Source organism: Pimephales promelas, chromosome 23, assembly GCF_988280905.1.
Source record: "Pimephales promelas chromosome 23, fPimPro1.hap1.1, whole genome shotgun sequence".
Classification (NCBI taxonomy): domain Eukaryota; kingdom Metazoa; phylum Chordata; class Actinopteri; order Cypriniformes; family Leuciscidae; genus Pimephales; species Pimephales promelas.
Window position 1 is genome coordinate 13,300,315 of NC_142791.1, and position 17,089 is coordinate 13,317,403.

Here is a 17,089-nt window from a genome sequence, read left to right on the forward strand (position 1 = left end):
GGTTTTGCTTTTGCTCATGCTGTACTACATCTACCTTTAATATGGCAAAAGAGCTAAACGTTTCTCATTAAATGTCTTTTAAATCTCAGTATAGACATTTTATATTTGCCTACTGTATAGACCAGTGTTTTACTATAATATTATAGTTTTTGTTAATGTTTTGAAGGCTATTCTATTTTTAGATTTTTTAGTTTCAGTTAAAGTTTTATTTATTTTTATTTATTTTTCAGTTTTTACACGTTTTTAGTTATTTTACTACAATTTAAAACAAAAACGAGAAGGGTTGCCTCGGCAGTTAGCTGAAATAAAATTATTTTTCAGATGATCTGAAATAGTATAATTTATGCCAAGATAATCATTTCAAACAGTCGTGTCCTCATCACGCTTTCATAAATTTGGTCTTAAAAACGGTTATTGGCAAATTAAATAATTATGACTGTAAGGCTGAAACTGAAAAAAACACAAGCTAAGTGTCTTTATAAGCTTTTATTCTTGCTAAGAAGGTCAATTCTGACATGCAGAGTGTTCTGGAGTAAACGAGACGCTCAGCAAAGTTACACTCGCACATTTATAGATCTCATCCCCTTTAGTCAACGGGCAAGGGCTTCGTATAAAGAGAAAAACAACTCTTTAGTTGGTGTTATCTGCAGCGGAGACACCTTGAGTGAAAACAAAGCTGCGGCGCGACTATTTTCAAGGCAACTTGAGCACAAACAAGGCTGCAGATAACTGTTCAAGGCTAAGCACAAACATGTGTTCATCACAGATTAAACTAGAGCTTCCTTTATGGAAGACAAAAATTTATTTAAATGGTTTGCTACAGTATGTTCAAACAACATCTTATGTTCGTATGGTTTGATATAATTTGCTATGGTCAAACTTTTCCATGACAGCATTTAATGCAATTTTGTGTAAAAACTTTCTCACATTTTGCATTCGAGTCAAATAAGTCAAAAAGAGATTTAAATTAAACTTATGAGACTAAAGTGACTGTAAGGGAAATAGGTCAATTTAGCTCAAAGGAGATTATTATTTGATTGTATAGGGAATTTAAAAAAAAAGTCACTGATTTTGCTGCCGATCAAATGAATCGTCCAGTGCTCAATTGAATGGGCCGTGTAACTATCAACTCTGTAGAGGATATTAATATCCAAACTATAGTGGAAACACTGTTTATTAGCATGCTAACAAGATCAGCAGTTTAAGACATTAAATTCATAAGCACATAACTCAAGAACACTTCTTTTTAAATACGAACGAGACTCTATTGGTTATTCGAACACATAAAACGAATATCTAACACGCACACAATCACACGATTGCAGAAAGAAAGAAAGTGAGGGAAGAATTTAAGAAGTTTCAAGAGAGATCATGAAATCCCAAGTTTCTTGTATATGCCATAGTATATGCACTTTATAAGGCATGACCTGAACAAACCATCAATCATTAATTTAGCGTTTGCATCAGTTTGAATCTAAAGGCGTTACTTGCGCTTTAATTGTTTGTGTCTTTGAATGTGGATCCCGGAAGGCCTGGTTTGCTGAAATGGGTTTCTCAGGTTCATTAATTGAGGCCTTTTCGTTTCTGGAGTGACGCCTTGGGAAGCCAATCACGTTCTGGTGTGCTGGCGGTTGCGGATTAATGAAAACAGAGTCTTTCTCTTAGCTTAAAGTCCCCCTGTGGTGAAAACCAAGCTTTATATGTCTATGTAGTGTTTTAATTTGCTTTAAGACAAACTATGTGCAAAATCATAAGTCAAAAGCATTGCTTAGTATATTCTCCTTAAAACTACAGTTCGCAGTTTGAATTTGCAGTTGTTTCTGATGTCACAAACTACCTTGTAACCAATCAGATCAACGTGTGATCGTCAACGAGTGGATCTCTGAGCTCAGTGAGTGAGTGGAGGCGGCGCTCATTTGCATATTCATCGAACAGCATATACTAAATGAGATGCAAGGATGTTAGAGTTACATTTAAGCTATTTTAAGGCATGACAGATTTTTTTTCCAAGGAAAAAACTTTCAAATATATAATTTTGGTGATCAATGATAAGTTGTTATAACTATCAAGTGGTGTTATAACTCAATTAATGAACCTGAGAAACCCATTTCAGCAAACCAGGCCTTCTGGGATCCACAAATGTGTCCCTGATCAAGACACTTAACCCCTAGTTGCTCCAGAGGCGTGCGACCTCTGACATATATAGCAATTGAAAGTCGATTTGGATAATAGCATCAGCTATATGAATAACTGTAAAAAATGTAAATGTAAAATGTAGGGATCGACCGATATGGATGTTTTAGTGCCGATACCGATTTTTTTCCCCATCAGCCTTAGATGCTGACCGATACGGGCTGCCGATTTTCTTGAGCCGATATTTGGAGCCGATACATTTTGCCCGCTAAATTTACTTCATAAAAATGACATGATGTTAACAAATGTTACAGGTCTCGATTTAACAAAAGTAACATTTATTTAACTTTAAAAAAACAATATTTTGTAAAAACGTGAGGTAGAACAAGAACAAGTAGATAAACAATGTACTTCATTTTAAAAGTAACTTAAAAAGTAAATTTTTACTTAAAAAGTACATTTTTCTGTGCCGGGAAAAACTATTGGCGAACGCAGCAGTCGCGTATCGGCCGATTCCGATACACGAAAAAAACGCAAATATCGGCCCGATATATCGATCGATCACTAGTAAAATGTACGTTTTCAGGGATAAAATGGTTGACCGCAGGGGGACTTGAAGTTTGATGTTTGAGGTGGGCACAGACTATAGAGTCATTGACTGAAGCTTTGCGGTAAAACTTAACGAGACTAAAACGAGACTCTCGATGGAAAAGAAAAGAAACCTCTGTCTCATCTAATTTGATAGTTATAACAATTGTATGAATTATGTGGAATCTAAGCATAATAGTCACATAAATAGTTTGTTACTTAATAAAGAATTATGCAGTTGAACAATGTTTGATTATAAGTCCATCTAGCATTGTTTTGGAATTATCGGATGCATTTTGATATGTAAAGACGGTCTCTGGATTTTAGAGACAGTTTTGTAGTCCAGTGTTTAAGGGAAGGTCAAACAGAGATCTTTGAGATGGTCTGTTTTAAGTCTCTGTCTTAGATAATAAAACAATGCTTGGCGTTAACTCCAGATTTTCCTTGTGCGAGTCAAGATCAAGAGTGCCAAGAGAGAAAAGAGTGCCATCTCCAAACCAATCCGTCTTTTTAAAGCCTAACGTTGACATCTTAAGTGTTCGTTCGCTAGTTGTGATTATCTCTTACAAGTTCTTTGTCTTATATGTAGAAGATTTAGTCAGTTTCATTCGTCACAAAAGGAAAGTTCCCATAGTGTGCACAGTATACTTAGTACATACTGCAGAAATAAGTAATGCCATTCCGAACGTAGTGTGTGTGTGAGCATGTGAGCGTGTCTATCTGCTGATATTCCAGTGTGATGATGTCTGGAGATCACACTTCCCTAAGATATTGATCCGCTGTTTCATAGTGCAAGTGTGAGGTGACACAGGGTGAATTAAATAAGAGAGTAGAGTTCCCTTTGACCAGATTTACACTGCATTTCCTTTATAATCATCTCCAGCCAGCAGTATTCTGTAACAAAACTCTCTTATTTAATTCACCCTGTGTCTCCTCACACTTTCACTATGAAACAGCGGATCAATATCTTAGGGATGTGTGAACATTTGAGGAGTGTGTAAGTAGAAACGGAGCTGGTCTGAAACTTTTAATGAGACAGTGTGAAGCCTGGCCTGTTCTCAGCACATGCAGCCTCTACAGTTTTTATTTTTAAACTTCAGTCTTTTCCACACCGGCCACATATTCTCTCAATTTTTTTGCGATCAGCATTTCATCAGCTGTCGGATTGCTCACACCGTCTGCTGCTTCTTTCCATCCCACGGTTTCGAGGTTCATTGACATTTCCCTGTGGCAATGAGAAAAGACAGTGACAAGCAGAGAGGATTTTGCTTAAGTAAAATTACAAATTGAGTTTTCTTGGAAGCATACTTGTTGTAAAAAGTGAAGGTTGAGTCGTGCAGAAGGTGGGAGGGGGGAGGGGTGTTGATTTTTGCTCCTTAAAATCAACATGCAATAAAAACGTTCTCATATTCTCAACATTAAACATTCTTAATAAATGTCCCAGGTCTTATTATGCACTATTCATCATTCAGTGCACATTATTCAAAAATATACGTTTGTTTTCATAATGAATACTGGAGTTGCTCTCAAATTCCTGCAAAGAAGAAAATTGACTTCAATAAGCTGATTATTGTCAAATGATCAATCAAGCTTTACAAAGCATCCCAGAAGATTTATTAATTACAGCTTATTTTTATTTTTATTTTTAATTCTGTCAATTAAAAGGCGGGAGGGAGTGTTTCAAATATAATAATACAAATAATATATATATATATATATAAATCCTCAGGGCATCACTATTATTATAAGTGACTATAATTTTGGATAATTTCTGCCAAATTACTTTTAAAATTTCAAACACATAGATACATTGAACATACATTAAAAAATAATGCACATCTGAGAAAACGAACAGTGGCTTAAGTTGTTAAGGATTGGTCAGTGATGTTTTTAAGGCGGGGCTTAGTGAAGGGTTAATAGGACACCAGCAGTTTAACTTGATTGGTGTTTTTACCTGAGTGAAGTTATCATCCAGTAAAAGACCTTCCTCCTGAATCATTGATGTATGATTTATGGCAGCAGTGAGCTCACCAGGCCACTCCATTATTGAGTATGTGTATAAAATCGTGTATTTGTTCTCTGAACCTGTAGGTGTCTGATAAGTTTGCCTTCAGCTTGTTTGATCTGGACTGGGACGTCTTTATGCAACACATCGACGGAGCCGTTAACAGAGTGCCTGCTCTGGAGCAAACTGGAATCAAATCCACTGTCTGTGGTCCAGGTACATATAAACACACACACACACACACACACAGACAAATGAATCAGATGCTCGTTTTACAACATTATGTTCTTAATACATTTAAAAGAATTGGCTTATAAGACTAATTTGTTCAGGAATTGAGCTACATTGGTCAGGTTTTTGGCTCTAAAAATGTCTGACTGCATAAGAGTTTTTAAGGAAATTCTTGTCATGGTTTCTGTTTCTGACTCACGAACAATTAGCAGCTCATAAGAGTCGTCTGTTCAGAAATCATGCTGCATGTGTTTGAATCAAAAGAGCTGGCTCATAAGAACCATCTGTTCGGGATTCACTTGACTCCAACCTGCAGTGTGGGTATAAACATAGAAGTGGAGGCACGCACCAGTTGCCTTTTGCTTCGGAGCCGATAAGTCCCCGGAGTCAGCGGTGGTCCAGCAGAAGTGGCGTGGGGACTACTTCCTCCATTCCCTCCTTCAGTGAACGGTGGGTTTGCATACGCAACCAGGACGTTCCCTTTCATTTGAGAACATCATACGTTGGTGACGCCAACTGAATGTGGATCTAATGAAAACGCCACTAGTGCTACCACCTTCCAGTTCCTAGACAAAAGCCCAACCTGAGAAATGGGAGAGTCCAGGAATCGAACCTTGTCCGCTTGTCTCATATCCGCCAGGTTGAGTCAGAGCTGGTGCTTCTGGACCACAAGTGTGGACATCGCTGCACCGATCGTGCAAGCTGCAACCTTCGTGCCCCGGAGGGCGAGGTCGGTTGAAGTGTGGAGCTCACCCATGAGCTCACGGTCCAGACTACCCTTGTGCATGTTCATGAATGCCTGGGCCTGATGGACCGGAAGCGGTTTGCCCACAAGCTTTGTAAGCCTTGCCCGTGACAGCGGACGAGAACTTACAGGCTTTAGAGGGGTGACAAGGATCACCTCTCCATGAGGCAGCGGCCGCCGGACACAGTTGCATCACGACTGGAGAGATAGCCTCGTAATCCTTCACTGCTCCCTCAGAGTAGTGAGGGGGGAGGAGCTACTTAGGCGGTTTCTGGCAAAGAAAGGTTTCGTCCACGCCCTCGTAAGTTCCTCATGCACTTCAGGAAAGAAAGGCACCGGGGCGGCGGTGCCCCGAGAAACCAATCATCCAACCGAGACGGCTTGGGACGCGGTGGAGGGTTCCACATGAGCCCTGACGCCTCGGCGGCCTTTTTCAGCATAGCTGACATTTCTGGACCTGGTTCGGGCAACGTTGTTCTCCCAGAGGAATGCAGCTCAGCCGAGTCGTCATTTCCAGAGTCCAGATCCCATTCTGATGCTGCAATAGACATACAGGCTGAACGGAATGAAACGGCTGGTCGGTCCACTACAGAGGGACCAGAACGTTCAATGGGGAGCTCCACTGGTTGCGGTGTGTAGGTGCAGTGAGGGATCACAGCGTTTTACCGGGCAGATTACCCCTCTCTGTAATCCTCAGATCACCTAGCTCAGACGCAACCCCAGTCCTCCTCTGGTTAGGTAGCCCAGAAGAAATACTAGGGCGGGGACTGCACCCACGCTTTTGACATTGGCAAATCTCGATCTCAACACCGAGATGGTCATATCCCTGCAATGGGAACATGACTCCTCTATGAAAGCTACCTCAGCGTGCTGTAAGCCCAAACACGATACAGCTTTTGTGACCGTCATAGGGGGAAAGCACCTAACCACACTCAGAAATGCATGGATGAATTGACATCTTGAGCAAGACACACTCACACCCTTTTAGGAAATGGGACAACTGGTGCGTGCGTCCACTTTCGTGTTTATAACCGTGCTGCGGGGCGGAGCGTGTAGTCACGCACGCCAATGTTGAATTGGCTTGATTAAATGGTAGTAGCTCCCTATGCGTGATCCCCATTCAGTCGATGTCGACTACATCTGACGTTTTCGAATAAAAGGAAACCAGTTCATAACAATCATTCATTGAGGAATCAAATTCACTGATCATGCACACGTGAGTCATTTGTTTCTTTGCAGATTTTCATTGTAGTGCAAAGTTTTAGGCTATTTCTATAGTCAATCCAGTACTTCTAGTATTTCATCAACTCACTATAGTGACCTTTTGACCGAGTTTCATCTCGCTGTGCTCTGCCAATGATTTTTATATATTGGCTAACTAGACCGCCAGTCAAATGACACTGCGCTCTGATTGGCTGATCTGTCGCAGCTCCGGCTTTCCCCAGAGATTCAGTCAACCTTTACTGGCTGTAATAAAGGATGACAGGTGTGAAATGCCGCTAACACACTGTAGTGTCTGTCGGTCACTTGCAGACGAGTTTCGGGTCAGTGGATAAGCACTCCTCAAATCATTTCAAGAGTGCTATGAACGACTCCATTCACCCACTCATCAGCTATTAAAAAGGAGATGTTGAGCATATGTGTAGTTCAGGCCTGCTGTATTGGACTTTTGTATGAATCACATTTAACACATGATAATTATAATTTTTTGGTGTGAATTGCGCTCATTAACTGCATCCATTTTAGTCAAGAACTACACTTGAAAATCACGATGACTTGATTGAAGGGCACCTGTACGCAGTGCTATTTTCATAATGATTTCAGAATAAATAGTCCTTGTGAAAGTGCGTCTCTTTGACCTCCCGTGACGTGAGCCACTATATCGTCAACATTGGGCAGAGGTCTTGATCCACTAAATATTGGAAAACTGATGACTGAATTTCCTTAATTATCTGGTTGCACATTCAACGAATAGTATGATTACTGATATACTTTGACATCTGGATGTGATTTAATTGTGTTTCCTCCTTGAGCCAGTTGTTCAAAACATTTAATCTGGATCAAAATGATCCGTATTTGGAAATCCCATTTTTTCCTATCTAGGATCAGGTAATCCATCTTACTTTTATGCCGGTTTTTCAAAGCAACATTGGACTGGATCACCCTGATCCAGATACACAGTTTTCAAGATTACCAAATCCAGATTACCAGTGCTCTAAATGGGACAACATATCACAATGTGGGCTACCATCTATGTAAAGAACAGGTAGAAGAGCCAACATGGGGTCACTGTATGTGTTTCTTATTTTGAGACAAAACACAAATGGGGACAAGATAATTTTTATTTTATTTTGACTTTACTATACTGAATAGCTTAATTGTTAGCCTGTGTCTACTTTATCACTGTTACAACGGTTACACAAGTCAAGTGTAAAACATAAGTAAAAGTATACACACTAAATGATACAAATGTGTTATTTGACTAATTTTAAAGTGTTACTACATTTTCTTCCTGAAATCCACCTTGAAATCCTACCCCCTGTTGGGATCAGGATAATCCTGTTTTTTTGGATCAAAGTTATCCAAATTCCCCTGACAAGTTTTGAACAACCCAAACTGAAGGTTTGATCCAGATTAAAACTAGGATTGGATTCCCTGATCTAATCTGATTTCAGATTCCTTCTTTCCCTTTTGAACAACCCATTTTCAAGATTTGATCCAATCCGATAACCAAAATCCGATCAGTTTACCTTTGAACAACTGGCCCGTAGTTACAGACTGCAGTTTAATCATTTTCATTAATCATTTTAATCATTTAAATCCTCTAATGCTCACCAAGGCTGGATTTATTTGATCAAAATCACAGTAAAAAAAACAGTACGATTGTGAAATATTATTATTATTTAAAATAACTGTATTCTATGTGAATATATTTCAAAGTGTATTTAATTCCTGTGATGCAAAGCTGATTTTTTAGCATCATTACGCCAGTCTTCAGTGTCACATGATCCTTCAGAAATGGTTCTGTTAATATTGAGGATATGTTTGAGTGAGTGTCTGATCCGCTGAAGGCAGTCAGAGCGCTTGGGTCATTCCTCAGAGGCCGTCGCTGTCTGTGTGTGGTGTGACGGATGAGTAAGAGGGAAGACGGATAAATAAAATATAGCTGCATCCTCACCCTTTCCTTTTGCTCTCTATCGTTCTCACAAAGAGCAGTTGATGTTCTGGAAAACACTTTCTCATGTGGAGTAATGGAAAAGGTGTGTCCCTTTTTCTTCATCTCTCTTTTTCTGTCTCACCTCTCAATCTCTCTTGCTCTCGTGGCCTCAGTTTCTCTTCACACTCGTTCTCTCCGTCTTCGATGCTTTTGAGGGTCATCCCACAATATCTTACCACTGAAAGCTTTGACTATTACGAATAGACCATTAAGTGAGCGCTCAGTAGCAATGCATTTTTAAAGAGCTTTTCAGAAAGATCTGATCTGACCCATCGGCAGTACCATGTGTCATATGTTTCCCACCTCTCCCACTTATTTTTTATTACCTTTTGTACGGTCAGTAATTTATTTTTTCGTGAAGTACAGGAAACGTTATAAAAATGCATTCAACTGACATTATAGGGGCTTTAAAAGAAATAAACAGTCTTTTGCATGTCCGCGACAAACTTTTGAGTTACAACGTCCAGTTTTTGTCTACCTTCTATTACTATTTACTAGCACAAATCAAATCATTCACACACCCAGGAACCCAGACTATCCTCTCCCACAGCCAACAACCCTCTCTTCTCATTCACTACACTAACCGAGGAAGAAGTATCTAAGCTTCTCCTCTCCAGTCATCCTACCACCTGGCCTCTTGATCCCATCCCATCACATCTTCTCCAAGCAATCTCTCCTACATTTCTTCCAGCTCTCACACACATCATCAACTCATCCCTCCACACTGGCATTTTCCCTACAGCATTTAAGCAGGCTCGGGTAACTGCAAAAACACTTGAATGAGTTGCTTTCAACCAAGTATCATCTTTCCTGTCCCTGAACAATCAGCTGGATGTCAACCAATCAGGCTTCAAGAAAGGGCATTCAACCGAGACTGCATTGCTGTCGGTCACCGAAGCCCTGCGGATCGCAAAAGCTGCTTCTAAATCATCAGTTCTCATCCTCTTGGATCTGTCTGCTTCATTCGACACTGTGAATCATTGGATCCTTCTGTCCACTCTCTCATCACTGGGCATTACAGGTACTCCTCTCCACTGGTTTGAGTCCTATCTCACAGATAGGTCCTTCAGGCTCACATGGAGAGGTGAGGTATCCAAAGCATATCAATTGAACACAGGGGTTCCCCAGGGCTCAGTTCTTGGACCGCTCCTCTTCTCCATTTACACCACATCATTGGGACCCATCATACAGGCACATGGTTTCTCTTACCTTTCCTATGCCGATGACACCCAAGCTCTACCTCTCATTTTAACCAGATGATCCCACAGTACCTGCACGAATCTCAAGCTGTCTGGCAGACATTTCGGCATGGATGAAGGAACATCACCTGCAGCTCAACCTGGCTAAGACTGAGCTTCTCATCCTCCCTGCCTACCCGTCTCTACAGCACGACTTCACTATCCAGCTAGATTCTTCCTTAATCACCCCTTCAAGGTCAATCAGAAATCTTGGAGTAACCTTTGATGATCGGCTGACCTTCGCAGACCACATTTCAAAGACAGCTAGATCATGCAGGTTTGCTATGCACAAAATCAGGAAGATCAGGCCTTTCCTAACTGAGCATTTCTAGGCTTGATTACTGCAATGCTCTTCTGGCTGGACTTCCATCATGTGCAATTAAACCTCTACAAATGATCCAGAATGCTGCCTCTCGTCTGGTCTTCAATGAGCCCAAAAGGGCCCACGCCACTCGCTGCTCGTATCAAGTTCAAGGTGTTGACACTTGCGTACAGATTGACCACAGGATCAGCTCCCAGTCTACATCCCTAGTAGAAGCCTACGATCAGTCAATGAGCGACGGCTCGTGGTAACATCACAGAGAGCCACAAAATCACTTTCCAGAGCATTCTCATTCACGGTACCATGCTGATGGAATGATCTCCCCACCCTCATCCGGAATGCAGAATCCCTGCCAGCATTCAAAAGACAACTGAAAACTCACCTCTTTCGTGAGCACTTAACATAAAAAAATAAAAAAATAAAATTGTGTATAGTTAAGTTTCATCACATGAAGTTCATCAACACAAACACACACTTCTATTCAAATGTTTGGGTCAGTAAGATAAGATTTTAGCCAAAGCTGCATTTATTTGTAAAGAAATCAGAAGTCTAGTATGTTGACTTGATGATCAAGAAACTTTTTTTTAAATCAATATTGAGAACAGTTGTGCTGCTTTATATTTTTGTGAAAACCATGATACATTTTTTTTTTCTTCAGGATTCTTTGTTGAATAGAAGGTTCAAACGAACAGCATTTATTTGAAATAGAAATGTAACATTGTAAATGTCTTTACTGTAAATTTTGCATTTGCGAACTTGCATAAAGTTTGTTTCTGTCCCGATGTTTATTAGGATGGACCACGTTTCTGTATACTTAAAGGAGTAGTTCACAAAAACTTTTTGCTGATAATTTACTCACCCCCATGTCATCCAAGATGTCATTCTTTCTTCAGTTGAAAAGAAATTAAGGTTTTTGATGAAAACATTTCAGGATTTTTCTCCATATAATGGACTTCAATGGGAACCAAATGGTTCAAGGTCCAAAAGACCATTTCAATGCAAACTGTTCAAAGGGCTTTAAACAACACCAGACGATGAATAAGGGTCTTATCAAGCGAAACGATCGCTCATAAAAAAAAAAAAGTTTACGTTTTATAAGCTCAAATGGTCATCTTGCTCTGTTCTGTGATGCACGTTCGTGACTCTCCTGTTCAAACTCGTTCATCAAAATGAACAAACCTTTTTCCGAGTCAATTTGCTCATTTCGTTTGTTGAATCAACCAAATGACACGAAAAAGATTTGTTCATTTTGATAAGCGAGTTCGAACAGGAGAGTCACGAGCATCCCAGAACAGAGCAAGGCGAGCATTTGAGCTTATAAAACTTAAACTTTGTTATTTATTTTTTTTAAATGAGCGATCGTTTCGCTTGATAAGACCCTTATTCATCGTCTGGAATCGTTTAAAGTCATTTGAACAGTTTGCTGTTTGCTCTAAAAGTGTATTTTGGACCTTGAACCGTTTGGTTCCCAGTAAAGTGCATTACATGGAGAAAAATCCTGGAATGTTTTCATCAAAAACCTTAATTTCTTTTTCGACTGAAGAAAGAAAGACATGGACATCTTGGATGACATGGGGGTGAGTAAATTATCAGCAAAAGTTTTTTTTAAAAAAGTGAACTACTCCTTTAATATATAAAGATGCTTGGTTTATGCCGTAAATCAAGTTTCCATCTATGATCTGGGAAGACTGGAGAGTTTTACATTGAGAATGTTAGAGTATGCCAATGTACTCCATTGATCTCTTTGATTTCAGAATATAAGGTTTCTTCCTATAGTTTTACATTTAAAATAATACAGTCACAGAAACCAGATTAATAGTGTATTTTTACACTCTTTTCCCCTACAGAATCCTTCACTGCGGACCATAAGCCTCTGATGGGTGAAGCTCCCGAAGTGAGAGGCTTTTTCCTTGGCTGTGGCTTCAACAGTGCAGGTAGGTCATGGAGCACACACACACAAACATACGCACGCATACGACCACACACACACACACACACACACACACACACACACACACCTTTCTCTTCCACAGATGACCAGTGCCAAATGAATTATTTAACCCAGAAACTCAGCAGGGATCACATGCAAAATTCAGTCTCACCCACTCTTCATGTACACACCACCTACTCAAGATCAACGCAACTTGATCTCTGATCCCTGTGTGTCCAGAGATCCTGTGCAGTGTACATTCCTTCACTAGAGAATATCCTGGGCTGTAGAGCTGCACAATTCTGGATACATTGAGAATTACACATTTTTTTGTTTTAGAGATCACGATTCTCCCACGATTCTGCATAGACAACTGAACAAAATAACATGCAATTTACTAGAGGTTCTGACAAAATGCCAATTGTTGCAATCTATTTAAAAAAATATGTTAATTTGAATTATTATTAAAAATGACAGATGCATTTAAGTCACTTGTCATGTAAGCCACGTTGTTACTTTCAAAAGGTGATTTACTCTATTTCTATCACTACCAGACATCAGTGTTTATATCCGAACTATAAACTTTTATCCCAGTACTTCTGTGATCATCTAAAATACTGTAACAGAAATAATGACACTATTTGTGAAGCTGTTTCATACCTATACACAACTGTTCTCTCTGTCAGTGGCAGCGCCAACGCAAATCTCCCCAGTGATCCGTTTAATAGACAGCCAAATGGTTGTTATTTAGAAATAAAATATTCCTTGTATTCGCGTGTATGCTTGAATGGAGATCACAAACTTTTCAAAATGAATCGTGCTGTTTCCCTGGGCTGCGACCTTGGTTCCTGTGAGCATTTTAACTAGATTTTATATTGTATTTTTGATCTTATTATTTGTACTGTACCTATATCGCCTAGCACTAATTACATTACATCCAAGTACAAGATTAAAAGAAGGCATTTTGCGTTGGTATTTTTGGATGCAGATGGCTCGTGGTTTTGAAGGTCAGATGAAACTGGAGTAATGCTGATTGTGCTCAGCGTGGGCCGGGTCACCTTGCAGGCCTCAGACATGCTGACGGACAACAGGCCGTGATCGCGTGAACGGATCGGAATACATAGCTATAGGAATCACAGTCAGATATTAGATGCATGCTTGCTTCTTTATGACACATTGATTCCTGACCTCAGCATGCAAAACTCATTTCCTGGAAAGAAAGGGTACAAGAGGCTGTGATTGGTTACGTTATTCGATATACAGAACCAGTCGAAATTTGAACATTTTTTTACTGATACCAAACATGTGTGAACACAAAAGATGATATTCTGAAGAGTGTTTCTGCTAAATCTTCTCAATAAGGTCATGCAGATTTGGAATGAAGTCAGTCAATACATTATGACACTATTATATTTTTAGTTAATTTCTATTAATGACGAACCATTATCATTATATTATCCATAAACCATTCCATCTTGGAAGAAGCATTGAAATCTGTGATGAATTATTTTGATTTTTCTCTTGAAGAAAAACGGTACTTTCTAATTTGAGATACATTCACCCTATGAATGTCAAAACGGAAATGAAAAGTGCTTAAAGTGGGTGTTAATCTGGTACTTAAGGAATAAGAGGTTGATCAGGGATTCTCCTTGAGTGTGATTGCATCAGAACCGTTGGATATTATTATTGTGAGTGCATGTGTGTGTGTGTCTGTGTGCGCACACCAGGGCATAGGATTCCATCAGTATGCATGACCACAGATGTCGTCCTTCCCCGCTGCTCCCCATTTGTTTTCAGTCTGGTTTTTCACCTTTTCTCCATTAACCTGTTCAGTGCTACCATCACACCATTGGGCTGGGACAGAGAAATATGCAAGTGGAAGTTGAGTGGAAGAGTTTTAGGATGACTAGTTAAATGTCCGGACTGTTGATATGTACCTGGTGTGTGTGTATGTGTGTGGTAGGAGTAGTTGTTAATCTGAGGCAGATGGTGGCCCTTTGGTGATGTGATTGCTAAGAGCCGCTATCCTTCTGGAGAAAACACACAGGCTCTTACCGTGTCCGAATTTGCAAACTTCCCTACTAGTGTATAATAGACGAAAAGCAGTACATAAAATGAGTAGTGTGTCCAAATTCGTTGCGTTTATTATTGATCCACTGAAATTTCTGCAAAATTTAGCAGAAAAAATCTGTCATGAAAATATTTTTTTGTTGCAGTTTAAGTTGAAATATAAGCATGTTATTTAAAAAGTAAAAAAAAAAAAAATGCCATATGTGAAATTTAGGTATTTTGTGTGACTGTTGGTTATTAAATACATTTATTATTTTATTATTTAATAAACTTTATTTTCAGTTTTGGTTTTCTGCTAAATTGGGATTTGGTTTGGGATTTTATGTAAAATATTTATTTTGGTGCATCAAAAATTACCCCGATGGCCTTCTTCCGGCTTGATTGTGAAGTGCACATGTTGTGAATGGTGGTGAAGCAGCGCAACTGACGCTGTAAGTCACATGACAATGGGTGTATCTGAAATCACCCCCTGTAACCTCAGTCACTGTTCCTTGTAGTCATGGGCAAAAGTTCTGTCAGAGACGTGTTTACTGCTTCAGTTGTGCTGTTGATTTACGTTGTTTCTGTATTATTGTGTAGGGTGATCAGAAGCATTTTTTAATAATTGCAAAAATTACAACACTTTAAAGGGATAGTTCACTTTGAAATTAATTTTTGGGATGTTTTAACTTACCTCAAGGGCATCCAAGATGTAGGTGTCTTTGTTTCCGCAGTATTTTCAATTTTGATATTTTTAGGTCAAACCGTTTATGTCTATCAGTCATATAATGGAGGTCTATGGTCACCACCTCAAAGAGCATGCACAGAGAAGTCCAAATTAAACATGATTACTGACTTGTAAATGTACAGTAAGTGTGTGAGAAAACGAACAGTATTTATATAGTTTTTACCTCTTGTAACCACAAGATATCAAAATTGAAACTACTGCGGAAACAAAGACACCTACATCTCGGATGCCCTTGAGGTAAGCCAAAACATACCAAAAATTAATTTCAAAGTGAACTATCCCTTTAAATTAAATAACCCAAATTTCACAGTTTTTTGGCCCTGCCACAAAATTACCTGGTATCATTTTACTAATTTTATCATCAGCACATGGGAAAGTGTGAATAATCACTTTTCAGGTGAAATCGCTCTATCATTCTGACTGGATTATAAGAGCTGACTGATTGCTGTAAAAGGAGGGAAGAAGTGCTTCCAATCATTGCGTTCTTGTGTTAGCAACTGTTACCTCCCAAAAAAGACGTGCAGCCATCATGGCTTTGCATCAAAATGGCCACAGATGCAATGATATTCTACCTAAAAGAACTATTCACTAGATCATCAATGACTTCAACTGCTTTGGGAAATCCCAGAGTCTCCACCAAGTGCCAAGACATCTCCTTCTGAGGAATCCGCTACGGAAGCGTGTCTCACCAGTGCAGAGCTGCTCAATGTTGGCAGCAGGTGTGTGTTCGATTGTCTGGAGTAGAAAAGGTGAACTCTATTATGAGTCCTATGTCGTGCCAGTGCCAACAGTGAAGCATCCAGAGACCATCCATGTGTGGGTTTGCTTTTCATCCAAGGAAATGTGCTCTCTCTCAATTCTGTCCAAAAACACTGCCATTAATAATGAGTGGTATCAAAACATCCTGCAAGAGCAACTCCTCCCAATGATCCTGGAGCAATTTGGTAATGATCCATGCATTTTCCTGCATAATGGCTCACCATTTCACAAGGAAATGTGATAATGAAGTGGCTCGGAGGTCATTACATTTAAATTTTCGATCCCTGGCCTGGCAACTCCCTGGGTTTTAATACCATAGAAAACCTGTGGCCGATTCTCAAAAGGTGAAAGTACAAGCAGAAGTCCAAAAATTGTGAACTCCGAGCCCTAATAAGGCAAGAATGGATCACCATCAGTCAGGATTTTTTTTCCGCTAGTCGGATTTCGCACGATATGAGAGAATACTCTCCCTCAAGGTTGTCGATGTAGCTCGAAATATACAATTTAAAGCCCTTCTCTTTTTACTCTAATGTGACAGCTAACTGCCTCACAGTGTTGTTAACATCATTCACGTTAACCGCAGAAACTTTTTGTAAACAGCGAGTGTAATTTGACACTATCTCCACCTAATGCACAACCGGCTTCTGACGCAGCACCGGATGTACTGTAACTGGGCGTGCTGAGACAAACCCGTAAGTGATCGTGCATAGAGCCTATTGAGCTGCATTATAAGATTGAATGAGTGCACTCAATAATGTTCTCTATGGTTTCTGACATAAATAGTTCCCTCAAATAATGCGGGAACTAATATAAGGGTATGGGGCCAATGATAAATGGATGATGTAGTTCTTCTGGACTAATAAATGAAGTTTTATTAATAACTAAGTTCGGGAGGAGCACGTTCAGATAATTAACACGAGTGGACGGCAATCAGCAACCAATGATAAAAGGGTATATATAGACTCAGCAGTCTTACCTCGATCCATTGACAGTTTGCAGCATCCCTCCTCCACCCCTTCTCCACACTCCTAGTCCTGCACACTCCTCTTTCTAAAAAAATCACTTGCATACGGGGGGAGTACTCTGGGTTCGGGCAGAATTCCGAGCTCGGAGCCCTCCCTCCG

At 39.7% G+C, this 17,089-nt stretch overlaps 1 protein-coding gene across 2 annotated transcripts in view; it reads left to right on the forward strand.

Annotated features, from left to right (window-relative positions):
* The window catches only part of sardh (sarcosine dehydrogenase), a 55,999-nt gene that overhangs the window by 8,266 nt on the left and 30,644 nt on the right, over positions 1-17,089 (forward strand). For both annotated transcript variants that reach the window (XM_039677218.2, XM_039677219.2), the window contains exons 8-9: positions 4,813-4,942; positions 12,327-12,413. In XM_039677218.2, the coding sequence (XP_039533152.1) occupies positions 4,813-4,942; positions 12,327-12,413 (217 nt within the window). The remainder of the gene's footprint in view (positions 1-4,812; positions 4,943-12,326; positions 12,414-17,089) is intronic.